This window comes from Lingula anatina, unplaced genomic scaffold, assembly GCF_051362555.1.
Source record: "Lingula anatina isolate TDL-2025a unplaced genomic scaffold, LinAna3.0 unanchor82, whole genome shotgun sequence".
Lineage (NCBI taxonomy): Eukaryota > Metazoa > Brachiopoda > Lingulata > Lingulida > Lingulidae > Lingula > Lingula anatina.
Genome location: NW_028257603.1, coordinates 5491423 through 5516860, shown reverse-complemented (window position 1 = coordinate 5516860; position 25438 = coordinate 5491423). Strand labels below are relative to the sequence as shown.

General features: G+C 34.4%; 2 protein-coding genes and 1 long non-coding RNA gene across 18 annotated transcripts in view; 2 read left to right on the top strand and 1 right to left on the bottom strand.

Moving 5' to 3' along the window:
* LOC147759281 (uncharacterized) overlaps window positions 1–4763 on the bottom strand; it is a 108902-nt gene extending 104139 nt beyond the window's left edge. Inside the window, exon 1 of the long non-coding RNA XR_015331594.1 lies at window positions 4201–4763. This is a non-coding gene — a long non-coding RNA (uncharacterized LOC147759281). The remainder of the gene's footprint in view (window positions 1–4200) is intronic.
* LOC147759280 (alpha-(1,6)-fucosyltransferase-like) lies at window positions 18–19919 on the top strand. Of its 2 annotated transcripts, XM_086998407.1 has the most exons (11): window positions 18–192; window positions 7563–7667; window positions 8217–8430; window positions 8699–8835; window positions 9096–9306; window positions 9583–9697; window positions 9916–10153; window positions 16397–16643; window positions 16850–17026; window positions 17271–17421; window positions 17571–19919. In XM_086998407.1, the coding sequence occupies exons 3-11, from the start codon at window positions 8240–8242 to the stop codon at window positions 17889–17891; spliced, it is 1788 nt and encodes a 595-aa protein (XP_086854533.1). In that variant the 5' UTR covers window positions 18–192; window positions 7563–7667; window positions 8217–8239; the 3' UTR covers window positions 17892–19919. The 2 variants fall into 2 exon arrangements, with proteins under 2 accessions (XP_086854533.1, XP_086854532.1); XM_086998406.1 differs by lacking the exons at window positions 18–192; window positions 7563–7667 and adding an exon at window positions 8013–8033.
* Window positions 19920–20172: 253 nt separating this feature from the next.
* The window catches only part of LOC147759279 (tubulin polyglutamylase TTLL5-like), a 30113-nt gene continuing 24847 nt past the window's right edge, over window positions 20173–25438 (top strand). For 14 of the 15 annotated variants that reach the window (XM_086998396.1, XM_086998400.1, XM_086998401.1 and 11 more), the window contains exons 1-6: window positions 20173–20359; window positions 21106–21370; window positions 21850–21891; window positions 23000–23109; window positions 24588–24670; window positions 25320–25426. In XM_086998396.1, coding sequence (XP_086854522.1) covers window positions 21219–21370; window positions 21850–21891; window positions 23000–23109; window positions 24588–24670; window positions 25320–25426 — 494 coding nt within the window. In that variant the 5' untranslated portion in view covers window positions 20173–20359; window positions 21106–21218. The remainder of the gene's footprint in view (window positions 20360–21105; window positions 21371–21849; window positions 21892–22999; window positions 23110–24587; window positions 24671–25319; window positions 25427–25438) is intronic. The other variant, XM_086998395.1, reaches the window with a different exon arrangement.

The window sequence follows — 25438 nt, the reverse complement described above, 5'->3', positions numbered from 1 at the left end:
TGCTAAAGATTTAAAACGAGGCCTTACTGCAAGCCTCTCAGTCATATCACATTACACGATCTCGCGTCATAAATTATCTCGCGTGAGCAGCAACTTGTTCCGGTTTGGGAACATACATGATCGCAAGGCGTTTATAGTTATACATTGAGACCACTGATCCTCGACGGAATACTAGAACCGTTGTAATTAAAGGTAGTGTATGTCTGATTAATTTAGAGTATTTCACTGTGTTATGTTGAATTGTAGCCCTCCTGTAAGTAAGTAAGTCCTCCGTTAAGGCAACATAGCCTCAGCACAGTCGATTGACACTGTGGCTGTGACTGAGTGAGGTGTGACACTGCGGTAACTGACATTACACAACTGTCACTAGTAGTAGTAGTCGTAGTAGTGCACTGCCACTTCCCCGGCACTGACGACATCTAGTACTGCTGTTAGTATTACTACTAGTACTGTACATGTAGCCTAACTCTGCAACAGTCATTAATTAATTGGTAAACACTACTTTATATTAACACTGTAATCTACTTGCGGCCACAGGAGAACAGGATTCCCCCTTCGACTTTGACTTTTAAGTTAGATGCTTCTCCCTTTAAAATTTTGGAAAATGGGATACAGCTCATTTAAGTAGCACAAAGTTCCATGCGTTAGCGCTCAGGGCTGTCTGTGTGGTATGTGTTAATTAAGCAGAAGTTAGGAGAAGTCATAATTGGTTGCTAGATTAAACTAGTAGACATATAAAACTTATGCAGTCTGTCGCTTGGTAACTTAGACTGGGTTCCCATGCCTAGATCGATCTAACAGGATCTATCCATCTCTAAGGGGTTTTCACTGAATTGCTTTCTGCTTAAGCAGCTTAGATGTCTGGCACATCTACTGAAGCTGCTAAACAATAATTAATTACCCCCTAGCAGGTTCAGTAGGCGTAACAGACATCTCAGCAGCTTAAGTTGATAGCAATTTAGGGAGAGTCCCCTTGGAGATAGTTCGATCCAAAGTTAGTACTATAGAGTCTGGGAATGATCCCTTAGTTACATATTTTTACTAGTAACAATATGTATAGGGACCATTTTTTTCAAGAAAAAAAGTGTCCTCAAAAAACATGTAGGAAATGACACCTGTATAAGGTCGTCAGAATTAAATAGTGCTGATTGGCTTGATGTTAGATAGCAAAGCTGGAAGAGAATTTAATGACTGTGAGCTTTTACGATTGCAATAAAAAATAAGAAAAGAAATAAGACCAAGCAATAACAGTAGGGAGGTCAGGTCACAAAGCTCACGCAGTCGAAAACGGGAAGAAATCTAACCTCGCTGTTTGTTTTCTATCATAACTTCCAAGATTTGGGTCCTATGATAAATATGAAAATATATTTAAAAAGTGCATTGAATGGGCTTTCTAACAATATGTGTAACAATGTATCATGTCTCCGTTGTAAGCCTCCAGCCACGAAAATGCTGTGAGAAATCGCTGGTGATTTCACTTCCTCGTTTGGTTCCCACTATTTACGAATTTTGCTCAACATGCGCGTTTCGCGCCATTTTTCTAAAAGCTCCGTACGGCGTCCCGGATGTTATTTCCTCATATTTGGACACATATTCATGAGGAAAATGAATCAAGCGTTCGAGTGAGGGGTTACAGAAGTTTACTCAACCGAAAACAGCAACCAAAACTAGCTTGTAAAGTTTTTAATCGTGTTTTAGAGTTAGAATTACGAATTTCTGAAAGTTCTGTAACCCCTACCTAAATTTTTTAACTAATTCTCGGTTCAAATCAGTTTTTTATTTATCATTTTTTGGTAAGATAGAGCCGTAACAGCCGTTAGAAAATCAGTGACTTTGATCTTACCGCAAACAAAATGGCGGACGCACCAAGCTGTTCTGCTGATGAAAAAGCAACTGCACTTTCAGTACCCAAAGAGGATCAAGATATCAGAATATCTAATCAGAAAATCTTTGAATTGTTCACGAACCCCAGTGATATTGATAAAACGCCTACAATTCAAGAATATAGAGTTTATTTTATTTTTCAAACAAAGTATGAAATTACGTATGATATTGATGGGGCTAATGCTTTTTTCGTCTTTGAACTCGTCAGTGAACATAAAAGGGGAATGTTAATTAAAATCATGGAGAATATGCCATAACTCTAGAATGATTTATGACAGCCGAACAAAAGGGAACAAAATAAATAAATATTTATTTATTTTTTCTTAACAACAAAAAACGGAAAATTCCTAAAACTGCCATTATGTTATGGCAGTCTCTCCAAAAAATCTCGCTGGTTTTTGTATTACCTACCTGCTATGATGTCCAATATCAATTAATTTTTTTTGGCAAAATTATACCTTACCAAAATCGGATATTATTTATTTTCATTGTGCATTCTGGTATTTTTTACTAGTTAAACCTTAAAATCGTATATGCAATTGTCATTGTAATATTGGTTGCCATGGCAACAGTGACAGAGTATTTGTTTACTACTTAACTTAAATTAATAAACTGAGTACCAAGAGTGTTTCCCACTTCATATTCAGTTTAAAATTCATGATAATGTGTAAAAAATAATTCAAACAGTTACCATAGCAACAGCTATCATAATGACGATTTTCATAGCAACAGATACATTAGAAGCTATCATTTTTTATTTTAGTGATGGCACATTATTTAGCATCATTTTCATCCAAAAGTAGCCTTTGGGCAGTGATGCTGAAGCCTTAGGTTGAAAAATAAAAAAAAAATATCGATCGCTATTGATATTTAGCAATGGTTGCCATGGAAATAATGGATAAATTACAGAAAATTGAATCTTGTCAGATTCTTCTTGGCATAGTGTAACTTTCCAGAAAATTTCAAATGGATATTTCACTCCATTCAAAAGTTATGCCAATTTTGTTCTATTGATTGGGCAATTAGGTGACACTTTTGGCTTCCACTGTTACATATGCTTGCATACAAGACATTTTCAAAATTTTGTGGCCGACTAGCATTCTTGAAAATTTAATAACTTTTGATTGGCTTGCTTGATTTTCAAAAATTAAAATTTTTTGGAAAGCTCATGAATTGCTCTATCAGATAAAATCATTTTGGATGATATTTATGTTACTATCAAAGTTGACCTGACCTCCCTAATAACAGAGTTGACGACTTCCTGTCTGCCAGTCACAGGTAATACTAAATATTGATAATATCTTAAATTGACATTCAACTTCCATAATAACTAGCTGGGTTCAAGGCAATATAGTGATAGTAACTTAGACCAGGATTAGTAGCCTGCTAATAGACTGTTTCAAGGTACAAGATAAGTCTGCTAATTATCAGTTAGACTATTTCAATGTATAAGAGAAATCTCGGTGGGAAGACAACCTCACATCATCTTTATGCATGCAGAGAGCAGTCATAAGCCATATATGTATTGTCCTAGACTCCTACTGCTGCTGTGCACTCTGCTGGATTGATTAATGGCCAGGGAAATAGAGGGGTTTGCTTTAGGGGGTTAATTGGAGCCCTGACTATGTTCTTAAGGCATGGAGACTGTTGATTAGAAAATATGAATCCATTTTGCATTCATTTATTTTGGTTATTATGTTATACATTACTTATTATAGGATAAGGCATTTATCAAAAAAATATCTTCCAACTCAGAAATCAGTATTTTAATTCTTTTTATAAATGTCACCCAGACTTTACGAAAGGCCAAAAAATCTGTCAGACATTCGGTCTGACAAGCTTGAAAATTCTGTCAGACCGAAACAAAATCTGTCAGACCGAAGTAAAATAATAGAAATGTGAACCATTATTCATGTTTTCATGTGTATTTTCTAACGTTTTAAATCACTGACATTAATTCAAATATTAAATTTTTGATATATATTTATTTGTAAAAAAGTAAAATAAGAAAGAAAAACAAAAAAAAAAAAAAAATAGACAAAAAATTACTTGCATAACAAGTTGTTTTTTTTATTTAATGAAAAAGACGCTGTGGAATGACACAAGGACTAAAAACAATACAAGTATGAAGAATGTGTAGCTAGTAATATCAAATGTATGTGCATAAAAACGTCTGTTATTGTTAATCAGATAATGATTTCACACCTTGTTTTTGGCAAAAACATATGCATATTGAAACAGCACAATAAGGCAGTCTCTTTCATCCAATTGAAGCTTTTTTCCTCTCCTACAGATCACAAGTCCGCCAGGGCCTACCTTCTTTCCAATTTTAGTAAACTTCCGTTTCTCTTCCTCACTTCGTTTTTATTTTTTGCCACGCTTTGCATCAACGAAGTGTTTAAAGTTCAACAACGTCATTTTCTAAACAAAAGGCTTATCCATGAGTACTGTGTATGACTGATAATGAAGAAACAGAGGATCAAGTCTGTAAAACGCAAATAGCACGAGCACATGTGTTGCAGCCATTTTGTCATGTAGGGGTATTACGAAAACGAAAACGAGACTGTACATTACATCATTCAGGAATCCCCCAACCTCAGCCAGTCACAAAATAGCATTTGTAAGTGAAACTGAGGTTAATAAATTATGTATAATTAGCTGGGAACTCCCCGAGATTTTCACCCCGTCTCTCTTTTCGAATGTAGTAAAATATATCGTCCAGAAAAGAAACAACAACGTATTCCTTATATTTACACATTCCCAGTCAGTTTGAAAACTCGCCGGACATACGGTCCGACGATATAGGATTTTTTATCGGACCGAGACGAAATTTGCCAGGCATGTCCGACGGTCCGACGCCTTTCGTAAAGTCTGGTCACCAACATGAAGTAATTGATGCTGTGGGTGAATTGACATTTTTGTGGCTGCAGTAAGTCTCTTAGCAGAGAGTCAGCACAACTCTCAAGACAAATGGCTTCTTGCTGATGTCACCACTTAAAATAGTACTTTTCTGTTTGTAAAGCTGTTTTAAGATAAAAAGAATTGCATCTTTTTAAATAGATATAACTAAGATATGGTGAAACTGAAAGGGAATAGGTAAGATTAGTCTACATATTAGTAATCATGATATGTAAAGGATTGGTCGTAAGAGCTACAGCAAAGTGAGGCAGCATAGACACTTAGGTTAACTATCTGCAATTTCATCAAATTGCTTTAATTTATAATCATCCAGTTTTTCATTATGCAGTTCTACACATTAGCATCCTGGTCCTAATGGGTCATCTGGGATTTGGTCTTAGTTTTCATATATCACATTAGCATAGTACTTGTATAACATAATTTAATTTTCATGAATTCTACTGACAGGTGTTTTTGTATTTTGTATATATAACTATAGCCTTGACATAAGAATACTTTTAGGGACCATTCCCAGACCCTTTCATGCTAACTGTGGATCGATCTATCTCCAAGGGGATACTCGCTAAATTGCAATCAACTTCAGTGGCTGAGATGTCTGTCTCATGTATTCAAGCTGCTAGGGGATAATTGATTATCGTTTAGAAGCTTCAGTTGGCATGTCAAACATCTAAGCCGCTTAATAAGCTGAAAGCAATTTAGGGAGAAATCCCTTGGAGATGGATAGATCCTGTTAGATCAATCCAGGTATGGGAACCCAGTCTAAGGGTGCATTCCCAGAGATTTAGATCGATCCAGGGATTAAGATTTAGATCGACCTTACTCCCTGGGGGTTCACGCTAAATTGCAGTCAGCAAAGCGCGCACCATAGTTAATTACCGCTTTACAGCTTTTAGTAGGCGGGACAGACGCTTAAGCTGGCTAAGCTGACAGTAATCTAGTGAGACTCCCCGCAGGGATAGATCGATCTAAAATCAATGGAAATGGGGTCTAAGTCAGTCAAAATGTTGTGAAAAGAATGTTTCGCTGCTGTCACTTATATTTGTTGATTAAGTAGGAATTGTCTTCTAACAACAGTTATGTTCAGCTTGGCAAAGGTTTCTATATGGACACAGATAGATTGCTGGAGGGTAATAGGAAACTTGTGTGAAAACATGTCGAGTCATGCAGAGTCATGTAGTGAGCATAACACTGAATCTAGTGGCAGCTGTAGCAGCATGAAGGACTGTGCCCTGGCAATTGTTTCCAATAAAGAAAACATCCAGTTTGTGTACTTTTCAGCAGGGAAGCAACTTGATTTAATATCTTAACCCAAAAATAAAGCTTGTCTTTAACTAGACTTAAAGGTAAACTTTAAAGCCTAAAGCTTGGCAGTGAAATAACCCATTGGATCATAGTATTTATCCAGGATTGAGATAGTCCTTGGGCGGGATGTCCACACCTGGTATCTTCTCTGTCCAGGTTGGCAGCTGATTTATCTCTGAAAATGACGGCCATCATTGCTTCATAATGTGTTCACAGTGATACCGCAAACATGCCCAAGACCAAAATACCTTCTATGCTAAGTATATATGAAGATCACACCTTTTGATTGAAATTAGGCCTATTTAAGAGATAAATGTCTTTTCAGAGGTTTCAGTTTAAATGCAAAATATAAGAATTGTTTTATGTTTCTAAATTCACTTTACCAAAAAGCCACTATTCTTCATAAAAAAGTAATGAGTTGACAGTTGAAGAGGACAGTTGACAGTTGATATATATATATGTAACATAGTTATGCAAAAGAATTAATTATATAGTGAGTGAAGTCTAGAACACTTAATAGCAGCATGCCTGTGGATTTTAAAGGTTTGGTTTACAAGAAGAAACCCATTATGGACTTCTTCACTTGTAGGTATTTTATCTTAAATAAATTTTATCAATAGAGCTTTGCATTGAAGTGTATTGATAAGGACCAAGTAAAACATACATGAACATTTCAGATGTTTGTCTGCATGTTTGAAATGTTGTTAACCACTGCAATAATTTTTCAAAACCGCAACTTCTAGACTACTAGTAGTTAATTAGTTAAAACCATGGGGACTAGGTTTATCAAATGAAAGTTTTTGGTGCAAAAATTCTCTGATTAGAATCTTGCCTGCAAAGTGAGCAGTTGAGCTGTTTATTTCAGTGTTATTGATGACAATTTATTGACATTTTGCAGTGGGGGAAATTAGGATAATGATTGCTTCATTATGCCTTCATCAATAATTCACAATTGGCTTCATCATCCAGAAACTAGTATATGAACATTTGCCAGTATTTTAAAGTGGCGCATGTGTGAGTTTTTGTCTGTAGACTCTGTACGCATGTTTTGTGTGTGTGTGTGTGTGTGTGTGTGTGTGTGTGTGTGTGTGTGTGATAATATAAAAATTAAAAGATATATATATGCATTTCACTTCATTGAAATATTATGTATACTGCAATAATTGTATCCAAATAATTAGGATTATTTTTGTTGTCATTATTTATATTACTATAGTTATAATTGTAATTATTATTATTGTTATTGGTATCCAGATAAATTCTTAAATTCAATATGTATTTGTTGATATCTAGCTCTAGTTCCTCCTTTTATATTTCTTGAAGTATTGTAGTCTAGTCAGTCATGTGTATGTCCACTGGTCTGTATTTTATTTGATATTCTGTGTTTTCAGATTTATTGCCTATATCTGTACATGTATGTAGTATTCGTCTTTGATAGTTTGATTTATGTACTCCAGAGCCCCTTGAGACGCGGTGTGACCTCTGACCCCCCTCCAGGCTAGATGAAGGCACTAGGGTTATAGTAGGGTTGATGACAAGGTGAAGATAGTCACAGCTGTAAGGTAATGGTCTACCCCATCAAACTACCACCTATCTCACTTCACACTTATTATATATATATATAACTGTGTATACTGCATACTTCAGATCTGATTATCAAGTATAGACATCTGGAGTATTCAGTGCTTTGCATTTGACCATTGTGTTCTTGGTGACTGCTTAGATACCTGTAATCATCAGTGCAATGTACTGAGCATACTAGTACTTGTCTGATATATGTGTTATTATTTGACAACTGTGACTGATCTCTAAGGAAATATGTTACTTAGTAAGTAGAGGTCACTGTGGCTACTGGCTGTAGTTCAGTACCAATAAGCAATGTTTTTGATGTCGGCTGACAAAGATGACTGTTTTAATGACTGTTTCAGGTATAAATGTGCAAAAAACATGCTGGCACTCAATTTTGGTAATGACAGCATTTTCAGCACCCTAGGTTCATTTCACAGTTGTGGCTCTTTACTGGCTCCAACATTGTATTTGGATGAATAATGAATAAGGAAGTTCATTTACCATTTCCTATGAAAGTAAAGTGAGTCTTATTTTCCCATCAGGTCATCTGGCAGGCAGGGAGAGCATGAACCTGTGGCGTGTGGTGGTATGTTTGGTGGCGGCCTGGGTGCTGATCCTAGTCTACCTCAGCACTATGGTGATGCAGCCCAGTGACACAGGGGACAAGATGGAGAGACAGCTGACTAAGGCAATGGAAGAAATTCTACTGCTTAAAAAACAGAACTTAGAACTACAGAGGTTGACCAATGAACTCAGGTACTGCTTTCTCTGGTTTGAGATTCTGTTTTGACAATGTTTTTTTATTCTATTGAATTTCAATTTTTCATATTAAATTTACTATTTTCATATGATATTTTAATATGATGAAAATATCAAGGTGGTGTTGTACCAGGGTAGATTAATTGGAAGACAACCAATTTTTTCATGCACTCAGGGATGTATGATATGCTGCAAATTTGATTGAGCTTTCAAACCCATCATTAGTCATATAACAGATATGACCCAGGACATAACATGTTTTCAGGGATGTAAGGCTGGTGGTTGGAGTAGGTGGTGAGAATAGTGCTGCAGTCAAATTACTACAGAATAAATTAAATGAAGCCAATAGAGAAATAAGACAGCTAAATCTTCAGATGGGAGACAAAGCACCTCTAAATCAAGGTATTAGCAAGCAGATGCATATTTCATTTAGAATTTTTCTTAAGCTGAAATATTAACTTTACTAGGTGTTTAAACACTGACTTAGTAAAAGTTTAGTTCAGTTGTACTGTCGTTAAGTAAAGATGATTTTAAGATAGATCGAGAAGACATGTCCATGTAGTTCTAACTGCTACCTTGATTTTATCTTGATATCTCTTGTGGATCACTTCCTGAGGGGGATTAAGACTAAGCATTTGGTATCTTTTTAATATTTTTTGTAGCTGAGGGTGATGCTGTTGCTGGCAGTAAAATTCTGTCAGACGGTCCTAGTGCCGAACACGAAAAACTGCGAAGAAAACTTTACAACGGTGTGACAGAGTTGTGGTACTTCATACGCTCCGAGTTAAAGAAAATAAAAAATGTTGCTAAGGATAATAGACAGTTAAACACAAAAGTGAATGACTTATTAGATGATGCAGGGCATCAAGAAAGGTATGTAAATCATGGTTTTATTACTTTATACTTTTTACTAATAAACAGTATATGAATCATGTTTTTATGACTTTATATTTTTTGATAATAAATATGTTGAAGGGTTACATAACTGGTAATGCTTGGTCATCTAAAGCGTTGAGTTAGAAGATTGGCTTTCAAAAAGGTCATTAATTGCCTACATATTAGAATTTAATCAGATGTAGAAGGCTTAATAAGAACAGTTATTTGACATTTTGAGAATGTTAATTGCTCCAAATTATTGTTTTCCAACAGGTCCATACTAACAGATTTGCATAGTTTAAGCCAAATTGATGGAGCAGAAGATTGGAGGAAAAAGGAAGCCAAAGATTTAGAAGCACTTGTACAACGACGATTTCATTATTTGCAGGTAGATATTTTGAATATTCAAGAATTGATCATATTACAGTGAGATACAGATTCAGCCAGTACCATAGAATATGATATCTAATACATTGATTGTTTTTACACGGTTAAAATTCATCATATGTCTAGGAATTGTTAGAATATATAAAATTTGTTTTTAAGCGGGTAAAATTCATCATACATCTAGGATTGTGTGATCATTGAAGCAAATTTTTACTTCAGAATCCCAAAGACTGCCAAAATGCCAAGAAGCTGATCTGTAATGTCAATAAAGGCTGTGGCTTTGGCTGCCAGATCCACCATGTCGCATACTGTTTTATTCTTGCGTATGCCACTGAACGTACCATGATCCTCCAGTCCAGTGGCTGGCGGTATTCTAGCGGGGGATGGGAGAAAGTGTTCATGCCTGTGAGTGACAGCTGTCGGAACGCGGCTGCAAAATCCTCCAGAGGCTGGGGACGTAAGTACACTGGAAATAAATAGGTTGCATGTGTTTGTACATAAAGCCATCACCTGCATCTGTCATCATCAGTACCATTGCCACGGTGTTATACTATTATTGCAATAAATGGGAAACGAGTAACTTATCCTCCTCAAATCTAGTGGAGAGATTTTTGGCATGAAAAAACAGGTTATTATGTGATTTTTCACACATTGACATTTTTATGGTGTGACTTTGGAATCTTGTAATTGTTACCCTTGATTAATTAGTACCGCCAGCGTGTACGCTGGCGGTACTCATGGTTTTAGTCCCGACCCGTCTCGTACGGCTCCGCTGGCTCCTGCGGCTCCACCGGCTCCACGTACTGGCGCCGGATACAAGTCACCGTTACCGCTTCTCCTCCTAGACTGCAAGGACTCATGTCCCCATCTCTTGGATTTAGGTCACATATAATCTCAACTTGAACCCCCTGTTCTTTTTGTCTCAGTCAGTGCATTGGCCTGGGCATGATGCTCGTTGAAACGCACCCTTGTCAAAATTTTTGAAAATTCAATGCCAAATATCTCCCAAATCAAAGGAATTATGGGAAAAATTACTACAGAAGCCTGACCAAAAGTCATATGTGAAGATTCCAAATATGCCCTTGGATTTGACTTTTGACCTTTATTTCAAGGTCAAACGGGCCAAAATTTTCTAAAAATCTTAATTTTTTGCAGAAAAAGTTTTTATTTCTGCTGATTTTCAGAAACTACACAGATCTTACCTATAATATTATGGGTAGTTGTTACCCTTTGGGTCATCTTTCATCTTTTTGATTTTGGGGTCAATCGGTGCATTTTTATGGGAGTAGCGGCCATTAGATGCCGAAACTGAAAACTTTCTCTCTAATTCTGGAACCGTTAATGCTAGAGACCTCTTGTTTTTTGCATTTTGTAGAGCTTATCAAGTGCAACACAGAAGGTGGTGTCCATTTTTCCTTTTTCGATTCAGCTTAGGCATTGCATTATGTCAAAAAGTTCAATATCCGATATTCAGTGGTGAAAATAAAATGTGAAATACTCCAAAATTAGCTGAGATACACCCATAGTTACTATTGAACTTAAATAGGAAAGCATATACTGGCAATCTAACTGAGGCCTTGAAATTGACCTTTGACTTACTTTTTATGATGAACTATACTTTGCATGTTTTCTGGCATTTATATCTCCAAAATTGGCAAAGAAATGCCCATAGTTACTACTGAACTTGAATAGGAAGTCTTATACTGTGACCTTGAAATTGACCTTTGATCTTCTTTTTCACCATGAACTAAACTTTGCATATTTTCTTGCCCCTCATATCTTCAAAACTAGCAGAGATATGCCCAGTGTTGCCCCTTGGTTTTCTTTTTCATCAGCAAATATGCAACACTGATAATACATTTCGAGGAAAACCAATAGGCCTTTTGTCTAGAAAATCACAGGAGTGATCAATGTGAGGAAAACACAAGTCAATTCAAAAATTGATAGGACCATTTTTACAGTTATTTTTTATTTATTTATTATTATTATTATTTTTTTTTTGCATTTTTTTTTTTTTTTTGGATATTTTGAGAATTCTTGTTTATTGCATTTTATGGAGCTTGTCAAGCACAAGACTGGTAGTGGTGTCCCTTTTTTTATGTACAGACACAGATGTGTCTGTACATATAGCCATCATCTGCGTCTGTCGTCGCCGTCGCCGTGCACTTTTACCGATAACACGATAAGTGGAAAACCATTTTGCCTTTTGATTTGAAACTTGCAGAACTGATGAATATTCATAATACGCAGGTCAAGTTCGAAAATCAGCATGATCTGGTCACTCTTAGGGAATTTATGCTGTTTTTTCACTTTTTTCAACATATATGCAGCACCGATAACACGATAAGTGGAAAACCATTGTACCTTTGGACTTGAAACTTACAGAACTGATGAATATTCATAATATGCAGGTCAAGGTCGAAAATTGGCATGATTGGGCCATTTTTAGGGAATTTATGCTGTTTTTTCACTTTTTCAGCATATATGCAGCACCGATAACACAGTAAGTGGAAAACCATTTTACCTTTTGGCTTGAAACTTACAGAACTGATGAAAATTCTTAATACGCAGGTCAAGTTCGAAAATCAGCATGATTGGGCTATTTTTAGGGAATTTATGCTGTTTTTTCACTTTTCAATATAAATGCAACACTGATAACACAATATAAGAAAAACGGATTGGCCAATTGGCATTATATTCACAGGAGTGGTCAATCTTACTAAAACGCAGGTTGAGTTCGAAAATCAGCATAATCGGGCCATTATTTTAGAAGTTATACTGTTTTTTCACATTTCCTCAGATTCAATTATTAGGCATGTTAACAGTCTCATTATTGAACTAATTAGATGCGTAAAAGTGTTTGTTTGATATTTCCTGCATCTTTACAACATTGTTAGTTGATTATGTAAAAAAACATGGTAAACTTGTTATCATGTATTGTGTAATAAAGTGTCAAAAATGGAAATAAACTCATATCATTGCAGTTTGTCAGATTCAATCATCCACTATGTTCAGAATCTCAGAATGGAGGAAATTGGACATTTAACACTGTTCTATTGATACTTTTCCCATCTCATCAATTTTCTTAGTTGGTCATATAAAAATGGCAGTAAAATGTTTATTTTGTTTTATGTTAAAAAAAAGTGTTAAAAATGGAAATAAACCCATTTCAGGACAGTGCTGTCTTGTTTACATTTTGGCATTTTCAAGATGTGACTTTGAAGTTCCATGGGCCTGAAGACCTTTGCTTGTCATGTTTTCTGAATGTCCATGTTACTAATATTTTATTAATAACATTTGATGGTTATTATGCTGTTAAACATTATGTAACGTTGCATCAAAATTGGAAGAAACCCCTATTTAGGGCACTGCTCCTATGATGACCATTTAAGGGAAAACATGTCACTTGCTGTTCTCAAACTTACAAGAAAGAAACATCGGTCTAACATACAGCCTCAGTAGGCAATGCAGTCTGTTTGGTAAATTTCTCTGGCAGTTTTTTGTGAAAATTTAATTTTTCACTTATTGGCAATTTCAAGGTGCAACTTAGAACCTCCACAGGCTTGAAGACCCATACTAGTCACATTTTCTGAAAATCCATGACATGTATATTTTATTATTAAAAATTGATGGTCATTTTGCTGTTAAGCATTATGTAATGTTGCATCAAAATAGAAGGAAACACAATTTTTGGTGCTGCTGCCATGATGACCATTATGGGAAAACCGTGTTACTTATGATTGTATATATATATATATATCAAACTCAAAGATTAAAAGTTTGAATAGCAGTTTCTTTGGAATTATATTTACCTCTGCCAAGGAGGTTATATTTTCACCCCTGTTTGTCTGTCATCAACATAACTCAAAAAGTTATGTACCGATTTTGCTGAAATTTTCAGGAACTGTCAGAAGTGGGCCAAAGAGGACAATAATAATAATAAACAATTGCTGCCTTGTAGCTTTAAACCTACAGAACTGATAAATATTCATAATATGCAGGTCAAGTTCGAAAATCAGCATGATCTGGCCATTTTTTAAAAAATTACTTGTTTTTTCACTTTTTCAGCATATATGCAGCACCGATAACACAATAAGTGGAAAACCATTTTACCCTTTGGCTTGAAACTTACAGAACTGATGAAAATTCTTAATACGCAGGTCAAGTTCGAAAATCAGCATGATCGGGTGATTTTTAGGGAATTTATGCTGTTTTTTCACTTTTTTCAGCATATATGCAGCACCGATAACATGATAAGTGGAAAACCATTTTACCTTTTGGCTTGAAACTTACAGAACTGATGAATATTTATAATACGCAGGTCAAGTTTGAAAATCAGCTTTATCGGGTCATTTTTATGGAAGTTATGCTATTTTTTCATTTTTTTAGCATATATGCAACACTGATACACGATAAGTGAAAAACTGTTTTACCTTTTGGCTTGAAACTTACAGAACTGATAAATATTCATATTACATAGGCAAAGTTTGAAAATCAGCGTGATCGGACCAATTTTATGGAAGTTATGCTGTTTTTTTCACTTTTTTCAGCATGTATGCAATACCGCTAACGCATTTCAAGAAAAATCAATTGGCCAATTGTCTTGAAATTTACAGGGGAGATCAGTCTTACTGAAATACAGATGGAGTTTGAAAATGGTTCAGTTTTGGTGAAGTTATGCCTTTTTTTTGTATATAAGTGTTTTTTTTTTTCCTTTGATTTAATTCTTAGGCATGTTAAGAATCTCCTCTGTGAACTAATTAAATATGTAAAGGTGTTCTTTTGACATTTTCTGCATCTTAACAATATTGTTAGTTGATTATATAAAAAAGATGGTTAACCTGTTATTGTGTATTATATAACAAAGTGTCAAAAATGGAAATAATAATAAACTCGTATCTTTACAGTTTGTCAGATTCAATCATTCACCATGTTCAGAATCTCAGAATGGAGCAAAATGGACATTTAAAATTGTTCTATTGATATTTTTCCTATGACAGCAATTTTCTTAGTTGTTCATTTAAAAATGACAGTAAATTGATTATTTTGTTATATGAAAAAAAGATGTTGAAAATGGAAAGAAAATCAATTCAATACAGTTATCTTTTGTTTACATTTTAGCATTTTGAAAGTGTGACTCTGAACTTCCATGGCCTTGAAGACATTTCCATGTCACATTTTCTGTAAATCCATGATACTTTTATTTTATTATTAAAAATTAATGGTCATTATGTTATATTGCATAAAAGTTGAAGAAAACCCTAATTTTGGAAATGGCTGCCGGAATGACCATTAAGGAAAAACCATGTTACTTATGATACTCAAACTTACTGAAAAGTTTCGTAAGACTGATGTGCAGTTTGTGTTGGAAAATCAGTGTGATTGTTTTCTGTTTTGCAAGCAATGTAGCTCTATAGAGTGCTATATGGGGCTACTGTGTATGGGTGGTGGTAATTGCCCCTTGGGATAGTCACAAGCTAAATTCAGAGCTATAAAATCATTTGCCTAATTGATTTCCAAGTGCCCATTAAATAAGATTACATAAAACACACGCTGAGACTTCCCAGTAAAGTCCCATAGGTTAAGCTCTCTAAACTGTGTCACATAATTAGGAATCTATGATAATTATGCAGGTAAATGTTGTTTAATATTGCAAATAAGTTAACAAAACAAAAAAAAATAGATGAATAACAGTGTCTTATTATCCTCAAACACATTGGGGTTATTCATATCATGTTATTACAGCAAGATTAAAAGTTTGAATAGCAGCTTTAATGGGATATTTTTGTGTTTTCTTTTTAATTTTTTTTTTTTTTCAAACACTGGCATTTTCAGCTCCCATCCACCTGAAGCTCTTCACATTTTCTGTATTTCCACATAAGCAGTTGCATTGGTTTTTATGTCTTTAAACATTATGTAATATTATCTTATGCACTGTCATCATTATTTAGATATTGGGATTTTCATTATGTGAATTTGGTCCTGAAACTGTAATCTTATTGCAGGGGTGGATTGAGGCCATCTTCTGGGTCTTTCAGATTTTAAAGATCACATTGATGGGCATCTCTTTTTTCTGTTGGAAGACCATCAAAAATGTAGGATGGATCAACAAAGATAATCTGGAATACTGTCAGAAAATATCTCTGGATCAGCTCCTGTTATTGACGATGTCACCTGTTGTGCATGATTAAATTTCAGCGTTGATTGACAGTGCTATTGTAGGCATCAAAATTGACAAAATGAACCATTTTCTGCATTTTTATTTTGTGTTTTTGTCTGTACATTTGACAGCTTTGCTGCCTTGTTTTTTTTTGGTGTTCCATACGAATGAGCTTACTCCAGCTGGTGGTACAATATCCAGAGGCGGTATCGCCTCTCTGATCCTCTAGTTACAATAATGTACACATGTGAACACATTGTATATATTAGAACTGTACTTGTTTGCACGTCTTGTTAATTGCATTACAAATTCCACACTCCACCATTCAAGCACCTGCAGGTAATCAAATAACATACTTTTCATGTCAAATATTAATTATAGTATGATGTGCCAGACTAACTTGGCAGTTTAACAGTCTTTTCATTATCAGTTGTTAATTAGTACCTGGAATCATTCAGATAATGAAACTATATTTTCTTCAAACAAAATTTGATATAGTTATTTAGCACAGCCACATGATAAAATCTCAATGTATTTCAGCTGAGAACGAGATAAAAGATGTCCAGGCTGTCAGTTTACCAATTGTTGACAGTATCCGTCCTCGCCCTGATCAACTTCCTCAGTCCATACCAGAAGATCTGGCGCCTCGCCTCACACGTTTCCATGGACACCCTTTTGTGTGGTGGATGGGACAGGTTGTGAAATATCTCTTACGCTACCAACCAGAATTAAAACAAGACTTGGACAATGTCCAAGCGAAATTTGGTTTTAAAAACCCAATTGTAGGGTAAGTTGCTGGTGTTGTAATAATACACGAAGTCTTGATTGCTTTGATGGGTCTGATGTTAAGGTTTTAGGAAAAATCAAACCTGTAACTATATTAACAGTTAAAGTATATACAGTAATTGGCAGTTGGTTGTTATAAGTATTGAAATGTTTGATAATTCAACTTGAATCTCTCTAAGTCTGAGTTTTCTTGTCTTATTCTACCAGAATACATGTCCGGCGGACTGATAAAGTTGGCACTGAGGCAGCCTTCCACTCTATTGAAGAGTACATGTTTCACGTAGATGAATATTATGAACTGTTGTCAAGGAGACAAAAGATAGAGAAAAAACGAGTCTATTTGGCTTCAGATGATCCTGGAGTTCTTCCTGAGGCAAGATCCAAGTAAGAGGCTCTGTGGTGTATGAAAGTTTAATGTTATTAAAGAACATAAATTTTAATAGAATCAAAAAAATTAAATTGAATACCAAATTCATTGCAAGTTAAGAACAGATTCCTCAACAAAATAGGTATAATTCTTTGTAATTTCTTGAAGAAACTGTATTTAGATTGTGTAAATGTTCTATATAGTGCCAATATATAATATATATTGCTCTTAAATTAGGTCACTGTTCGCTTGATTCTTCAGGTTCCCTAATTATGAATTTGTTGGGGATCAAGACATTGCCAAATCAGCTGGTCTGGGCAGCAGGTACTCTGACATGTCTTTACGTGGAATCATCATAGATATACATTTCTTATCCATGACGGATTTTCTTGTTTGTACTTTTTCATCTCAGGTAAGTCACCTTGCTAGTTCATCCCAAATTTTAGCTTTTCCAGAATTTAGAGTTTTAAAGTTTTTGTGTTATTAGTTTACTTCCTTTCAGCCAAAGATTCTTTTGCACTTTGTAGTAATTATATAATCCTTCTCCAAAATGTGTTTCAGGTATGTCGATTAGCCTACGAAATAATGCAGACGATGCACACAGACGCTTCAACCTACTTCCGTTCACTTGACGATGTCTATTACTATGGCGGACAGCACGGACATAATCAGATAGCAATCTATGCACATAGTCCGCGGCCAGGAGAAATTCCTCTTGAACCTGGGGATTTAGTTGGAATTGCTGGAAACCACTGGGATGGATATTCAAAAGGAGAAAATAAAAGAGTTTCCAAGACAGGTCTATATCCATCATATAAAGTTAAAGAAAAGATTGAAATAGCCAAGTTCCCAACTTACCCTGAGGCTGATAAGAACACGTGATTTTTATGGTTGACATTAGTTTTTTTAGACATATATTGTCCTATACATTAAGTTATTTCGATTGTTACTTCTTTTATAAAAGAAATGATTTGAGTATTTACTTTGTGGTCATAGCATCCTCTTTTCTATTTTTCTTTGTTGATTGTTATCCACATGACTTCAACCTGAAATACAGAATTTTAACTTTAACTTACTAACAGAAAATGTTCAGTGCATTTTACAGGCAGGTTTTATATACAAGACAACAGTTGGTAGAAATCTACATATTTACTGTTTTCAACATTTGTAGATGCTTTAATTTTCAAAGTTAGCCAAAAATATTCATTTTAATATGAGATAGTGATTATACCATCTCTTTAATTTTTGACATGGTAACTATTCGGTTTGCTTCATTTCAAAATAGTACCAATTTTTTAAAGAACAGCTGCCTTCCAAAAATGTTAGTCAGTTTAGTTGTATTATGGTATGTATTTCTGTGATTCTTCAGTTCAGATTGATGTACAATTATGTAATTAACATCTATGCGATGTAAAATAATTGTCATTTAAGATGTTATGTCGATACGTACAGTCAGTATTTGATTATCATATCATAATGAAGTTAATGATGTATGGTGTTGCTACTTTTAGATTATATATTATATAATAATTGGATACCTTATCATGTAAGTTAAATAGATGTAACTATTCTGTAATGATGTCATATTTTCCATTTTAATGGTTGTGATGTAGCACTCAGTTTCTTTACCTTCAACACTTTGTATTCATGTTGAATTACAGCTGTTGAAATATATGTGTATCCACTTTTCTGCATGTTGTAACTATATATTTTCTTCTTCATTAGTATATTATATTATGCATTTCTAGAGTATTTTACAACTGATTGTATTGAGTAAAGCTACTTTAGAAATGAGCATTTGTATGTTTTGCTCAAGCTATTTTTATATGTATGTTTGTGTTTGAGGCATCCCGTGTCCCCTTTACACATATGTTGGCAGTGGTTGAAAACTGATGCAGTTTGCAATAATTGTTGATTATTTCCAGATTAAGAAATGAAATACTGCTCTTAGTGCTCTAAATCATTGATTATAAAGAAAAATAAGGTAAAAGTTATGTAAAAAAATAAACATAGCACTGATTTGGAATATGTTATATAGGTAAAATAACTAGATTATCAACACTGTTCATCTTAGAAATTTTTCCTCCCTTTGGTTTTACTGCAGTTTTCCAATTACCTGTGTTGTATGTCACTATACCTCTGAGAAAATGTTGGTGGAAAAGTTTTAAGCATTAAGGTGGCTCAAAGTCCAACAGTGATGACACTTATTAGTGAATGACTGAAACTTTTACATTTGCCTCTGTGGGAAGTTAAGAAGAGTAAGGATTAAAGGTGGCAGGCATTTGGTTCTTATAGATAAACTGAATATGATGCTGTTGTCATGATGGTATAAGGTTATAAAATACTTACTGTTTGTGGTCTTAAAAATACATTGACCTACTTAATCACTTTAAATTTAAGGGAGCCTATAACAAACTTTAGGATTTTAAAAAGTCAAATGGATGAAAAAATGAATTTTATGGGCTTCCAGTGGTGAAAATAGTAATAAAATAACTACATTTATGTAATAATATTCAATTTTCACTATTGTAAGTTGCAATATCTGTATGACAAGAGGTGAAAGTATTATGTGAGCATTGTATGTGCAATAGCAGATAGTTAAATATATCTAATGAAAAGTAGAAGACTAGCTTGGGTTGCTTAAATAAAGCGACTTTGAACTTACTCAAGTTAAATAAATTACAAGTTGAAAACAGTTTTTTCAACGCCAAAGAAAGAACTAGTAGTCCAATTATTATTTTTTCATTGAGTTCTTTTTGCCAAAAAGGGTGATGTTTGCTGTTATCTTGGAATTTAATTTTTGTTATGGAGCAAAAGTACGTCCCCAATGTTATTTTATATGTTCTACTAAAACTGCCAATAATGCTTTTTTTTCATTTATTTTATTTAATAAACTGCCAATAATTCTTTTTTTTTTTTCATTTATTTTATTTAACAAACGCATTTAAGTCATTTACGAAAAATTTATTTTTCACCGTATTCTTGTCTAATACATGGAAGGGTTGGAAGGTGCTTTGCATTGTGTTAGTTGGGCCTAAGATCTAATATACCATATATCTGTTTATTAGATCTTAGGTTGGGCATACAAAATAAAGCACATAGTTGTCATTTTCTTTCTTTCTAGAACACTGGCAAGTGGTAAAATGTCATGTTTGTGAATATGAAATAGAGAGCATACACATGACAATGTTGTTAAATCTATGTTTAATGCGATATTTTTCATCAACAATTTTACGTTTTCCCTTAGAGTTGGTATTATCTTGATGAAGCCCTCTACAGTTGTGTAATTGCTTAACGCGCATGCTCGGAATTCTCCACAACAAACTCGAAAAGCGGGACAGGTGCTTCAGGTAAATTGTCCGTTAATTGCCACTTAAGTTAATTGAATTCTCCTTAGTTACCGCTTGCTAATGATAAGATAATTGATTAGAGATCCTACTACCCAAGATAACCGTTGAACGATGGTTCTCCGATTTAATACAGAATTTTGATTACACCCACCCCATCTCGATATTAAAAAATTTGAATCAATGACGAACTTGGATTATTTCTCTCTGTTTCTGGACGAATACAGTTGTTAAGGTAATAAAGAATTGACAAGAATCAAGTTTTTACTCTTATTACGTTGGCAAATAATGTGACTGAATAATTCATCTAGACCTCCAGTGCCAGGGTCTTGCTCTTGTGTTGAGACGGTCGCAAGAACATTGAAAATTAGATAGAAATAATTTTGAGCCCGTGACTTATTTATTGCCCATGCATACTATTTACTCTAATCTTAACACATGATTTGAATGCACTGAATAACAGTAATTAAGACTACATTTTCCCTCACCTGTCATGCTAAGACCTACCCTCTTCAGTTTTACTGGCGATATATATGAAAATATTAGTTTTAAGCTACACGTACCTACCTCATGCACTAGTTTTATTGGTAACAAGCGAAAACATCATTTTTAAGCAAAGCATGATATCAGTTGCATCATTAACATACAGTCCTCTCCCCCCCCCCCCCTTCCATCCCTACCCAAATCTGTATTATCTATAGGTTTTGGTTAAAAATACTTTTATAATTATATTTTTATTGGTATTTTAGGTGGTCCCTGAAGGAGATATGGTGTGGTGGTGTGACCACATTATCAGAGGTTTTAATTCTCTATTTGCACCTAAATAGACATAAAATAGTAGAAGCACCACAGAAGATTCAGGATGACATCGCGGGCAAAGACAGCAGTTGACACCGCCTCCGTGTCTGAGAAGAGTGATAACCCAGATGATCAGGAAGATGACGAAGATGAAGAAGAGGAGGAGGAAGAAGAGCAAGAAGATGAAGAGACAGAGGAAGAAGAATTAGACACAGAGTGAGTATAACATCAGTCAGTGTTCTGTGTATCTCATGCCTGCCTGGCTGGGATCTCAAGGGTTATTTTTGTTGCTGTCATGGAAAGTCTTCCTGTAAATTGGTTGTGAAGTTCCTTCTCTATTCTGCACATCTTTACATGGTTTTCCTGTTGTGTTTGTGAGAATCTTGATTTCAATTTAATGTCTGATTTTGATATTTCCATCTTCATTGTATCTTAAGCAAATGTTTTCCCTTTGTCTTGATTGGCTTTGATATTTTAAAGTATGATTATACTTATTTTGTGTCAGTTTCACCTTTGCTTCCATTTACTGTTTAATTTCACTGCTGAAATACATGTTATATGATTCCAATGTGTTTTTGCTATGAATGGCTATGTGTTATCTCGTCTTTTCTCTAAAACTTATCAGTTTCTACTTTCTATTTTTATCTGATTTTTACCTCACACCTTTCCTCTTCAATTCATAAACGCTGTTTTAGGTCAGAAAAACCAGTTAAAAAGAAGGCTTGGAGGCCTAAGAGGTAAAAGCATGAAGTGTTGAGTTTTAACTTAAATTGGTGTTGGTATATTATTTCAACTGTGTGAAAAGCTAACAAAAAAAAACCTAGTAGCATCTAATGATATCACAGTAAGCTTTTATGTTTAATAGTGCTTAAGTAAGTTCAATATTTCTAGTTGAAATATGCTAATCAAATTCATGGGCTTTGTATTTTTGAACTTGGATTTTTTTAATATCATTTGATACAGGAACATAAAATTATACCTCCAAGAGTGCCAGAATGTATAACCTTATTTCCCTGTATCAATAACTATTGGTTACCTAGCTACCATTCAGAGAAACAAATTCTAATGTGAGCCATTTAAAGTTAAGCAATTGCCTAGTTTAGAGGTTTGGAAAGTTAACAATGGGTGCCACCACAAGGTAGAAACAGTTCAATGAGCACAAGAAGTAGAAATAGATGTGTGTGTGTGTGTGTGTGTGTGTGTGTGTGTGTGTGTGTGTGTGTGTGTGTGTGTGTGTGTGTGTGTGTGTGTGTGTGTGTGTGTGTGTGTGAGAGAGAGAGAGAGAGAGAGAGAGAGAGAGAGAGAGAGATTAGAATAACTGAAGTATACATTACAGATGTAGAATGAGAATTATGAATTATTTTGCAGACTTTTTTTCATTGGAAACCTCATTTCTCTTGGTGTTCATAAAAAAGAGGAAAGTGCCATATTCTAATTGATTTTGCAGAGAATTTCTTCTGAGAAACATTGTAGAATCAGTTGTAATTAAAAAATAATTGTCTGTTGGATCATGTAGTGGTAGTTCCTGAGCTGTATTCAGAGTCATTGAAGAAGTCTTTGCCTCTTCTAGGCTTTTGGTTATTGGCTATTGCTACAGTGGATTTCTTCTGCACAATTTATGAAATAAAAAATAGACAAAATACAAAATATTTGGCAATTGTTTTAATTTTTCAAACCTAGTTACATTGCAGATTCCAAGAAATTAAGACATAGCTCTGTGTGTGTGTGTGTGTGTGTGTGTGTGTGTGTGTGTGTGTGTGTGTGTGTGTGTGTGTGTGTGTGTGTGTGTGGAGTATTGTTTTTTAAATGATATTTATAAATACTGTAATAAAATTCTGATTTCAGTCAAGAACATACAAATGTTGTATGGACAGGCAGTGGGAAAAGGACCCCTGTTCTAATATTTAAGCCCCAAGCTCTAGAAAAGAAGGAACCTCAGTATAAAGTAATAGGAGGTGGGTGATAAATTATTTGTTTGATTGTCTGCACCTTTAAATGAATAACAACTGTTTGGATGAGATTCATATTTTTAATCTTTAAGACCAAACTCGTTTAAAATAAAGTCTGAGACACAAATAAATGGGTGAAAGTTTTCAGGATCATGCCTGATTTTAGGATTTTTAGACTCCATTTTGATCTTTTTTTCCATATTGTATAAATGAGCAAATTGCAAGCTGTGTTTTCAGAGTTTTCATTTTTACAACTTTCACCCATGGAAATACAACATGTAAATGAATTTTTCCAAGTTTAAATTTGGATCTGTGGGATAAATATGTATTCAGAGTAGATATCGCAAATTTATATGGACATAGTTTTTATTTCCATTCTGTTTTTAAAACCAATAGAATATAATTTTAAACAAACATTAATATAGAAGACCTCAGTTCTCTTATGCAGATGTGCATAAAATATTTAATGAGCTTCTAGTTTTAGAATGTTTAAGGCTAAGAGATTTAACAATAACTTTATTTGTGACTTGTATATAAGAACCTCTGTTACTGTAATTCTATACTAGGCCATTGTATTGGAATTCCATACTAAGTAAATATTGTCTCAGAGTGGAGGGTATTGACATTGAATGGAATATGTGTAAGCCACAGTGGTAGGCTATTGACTGCTATTGATCTTGATCAATGTTAAGAAGAACAGCTGGTTAGAAGGAAGATAAATGGCATTAATACAGTTTATCCATGTCCTGGGAGACATCATGTGGTCCTGAACCCATTCTCTATACTAAACCCTAGAGCTTTGTACCTTAATGTCTATAATACATTTCCTTTAGAGGATTCAAATGGTAGTTATCATTTCAATATTTTGCAAAATGAATTTTATACTTCCTGAAAATAAGCCAATGTACTTGCTATAGTTAGATGTTAAATAAAGTTCATAGTTTTTAACAAATATTTTAGAATCTTGAGTAGAAATATTTCTCTTTTCATTATAATTTCCCAAAATATGAATTTTTATAAATAAAAATGAATGAAGTTCAGCATGAAACTTTGAATCGGCATACCTTTCTATTTTTCTGAATTCTAAAGGTCGATACGAAATGGCATCTTTGTAGTGATAAATACCACTGGCAAGGTCTATAACAGTTTTCTACTTCTTAATGATTTTTGTCAACCTCGCTCAAGTATCCATCTCAGTATTTTAACAATTTATCGCGCCGCTCGGTTATCAAGGTGTTATTGCTCGAGCATCACAGGGTGACTCCCGCTCTCGCCACCAACACCAACCAATTATTGAACCGAGCAAATAATTTCTTCCTATCTTCTCATATAGCAACTATAAAAGAAAGTGGCAGTGTTTAAGACTATGACAAACCAATTCTTCATCTTGTTCATGTCTATGATTATAATTTGTTTGTTTTCATTGTCATTGCCTCCACTTCTCAATATATTTAATTATAATATTATGATATAAAACATTTCAGAAAAGTACCACTTGGCCTACAAGTTAATAAGGACAGAGTGTAAATTATTGAGATCAATTCTCTCTGCGCATGGTTTTCATGAGGTAAGTTATAGAACTCAGTACAAGTAAAATAACAGAGGCATGTTGTTATGAAAAATGTACATGACAATATCCAGAAATGAAAAACTATTTACTGTTTACTGTTAGTGAATTTTTTCCATATACAAAATTGCAAAGATATAAAGATGGAGAAATTCAGCATGAATACTACAAACTTAGAGAGGGCAGTTTTCAGTCATTCCTTTATTGATTTTTATGTGTTGGGGAAACCTGAAAAGTAATTATCCTAGGCTCACACAAAAGTTTCGTCAAATACTGAAGATTTAGTTTGGCTGAAGAAGCTGAAATTGTTCAGAAAAATTTGGCAAATTTATCAGTGTTTTGATTTTAAATTTCAGTTAGGTTAATGTTTTTTCAACTTCTTGACTGAAACAAAACTTATTTTTGGGTCAGCCCATTATTGAAAAAAAAGTATGAATATGAGGTTGTTGCAGAGAAATTTACCTCCCTGCAATATAATGACTAAATAATGAAAATTCTTAATCTGCAATTATACCTTCTCAGATTGCAGAATAATGACAGTAAATTTGAAAATCAATTTCCCTGAAAATCTCAGGTGGCAGCCATATTTTATTTCACTCCCTGAATTACTCATTATTTGTTTCTTTAACAGTCTTTTGTCCTATTTCAGGCACACCCAAACAGCAATGATTTCAATCTGATGTGGACAGGTTCTCATCTGAAGCCTTACACTCTCAGGACCCTGACTGAGTTCCAGAAAGTTAATCATTTCCCCAGGTACGACTGCCA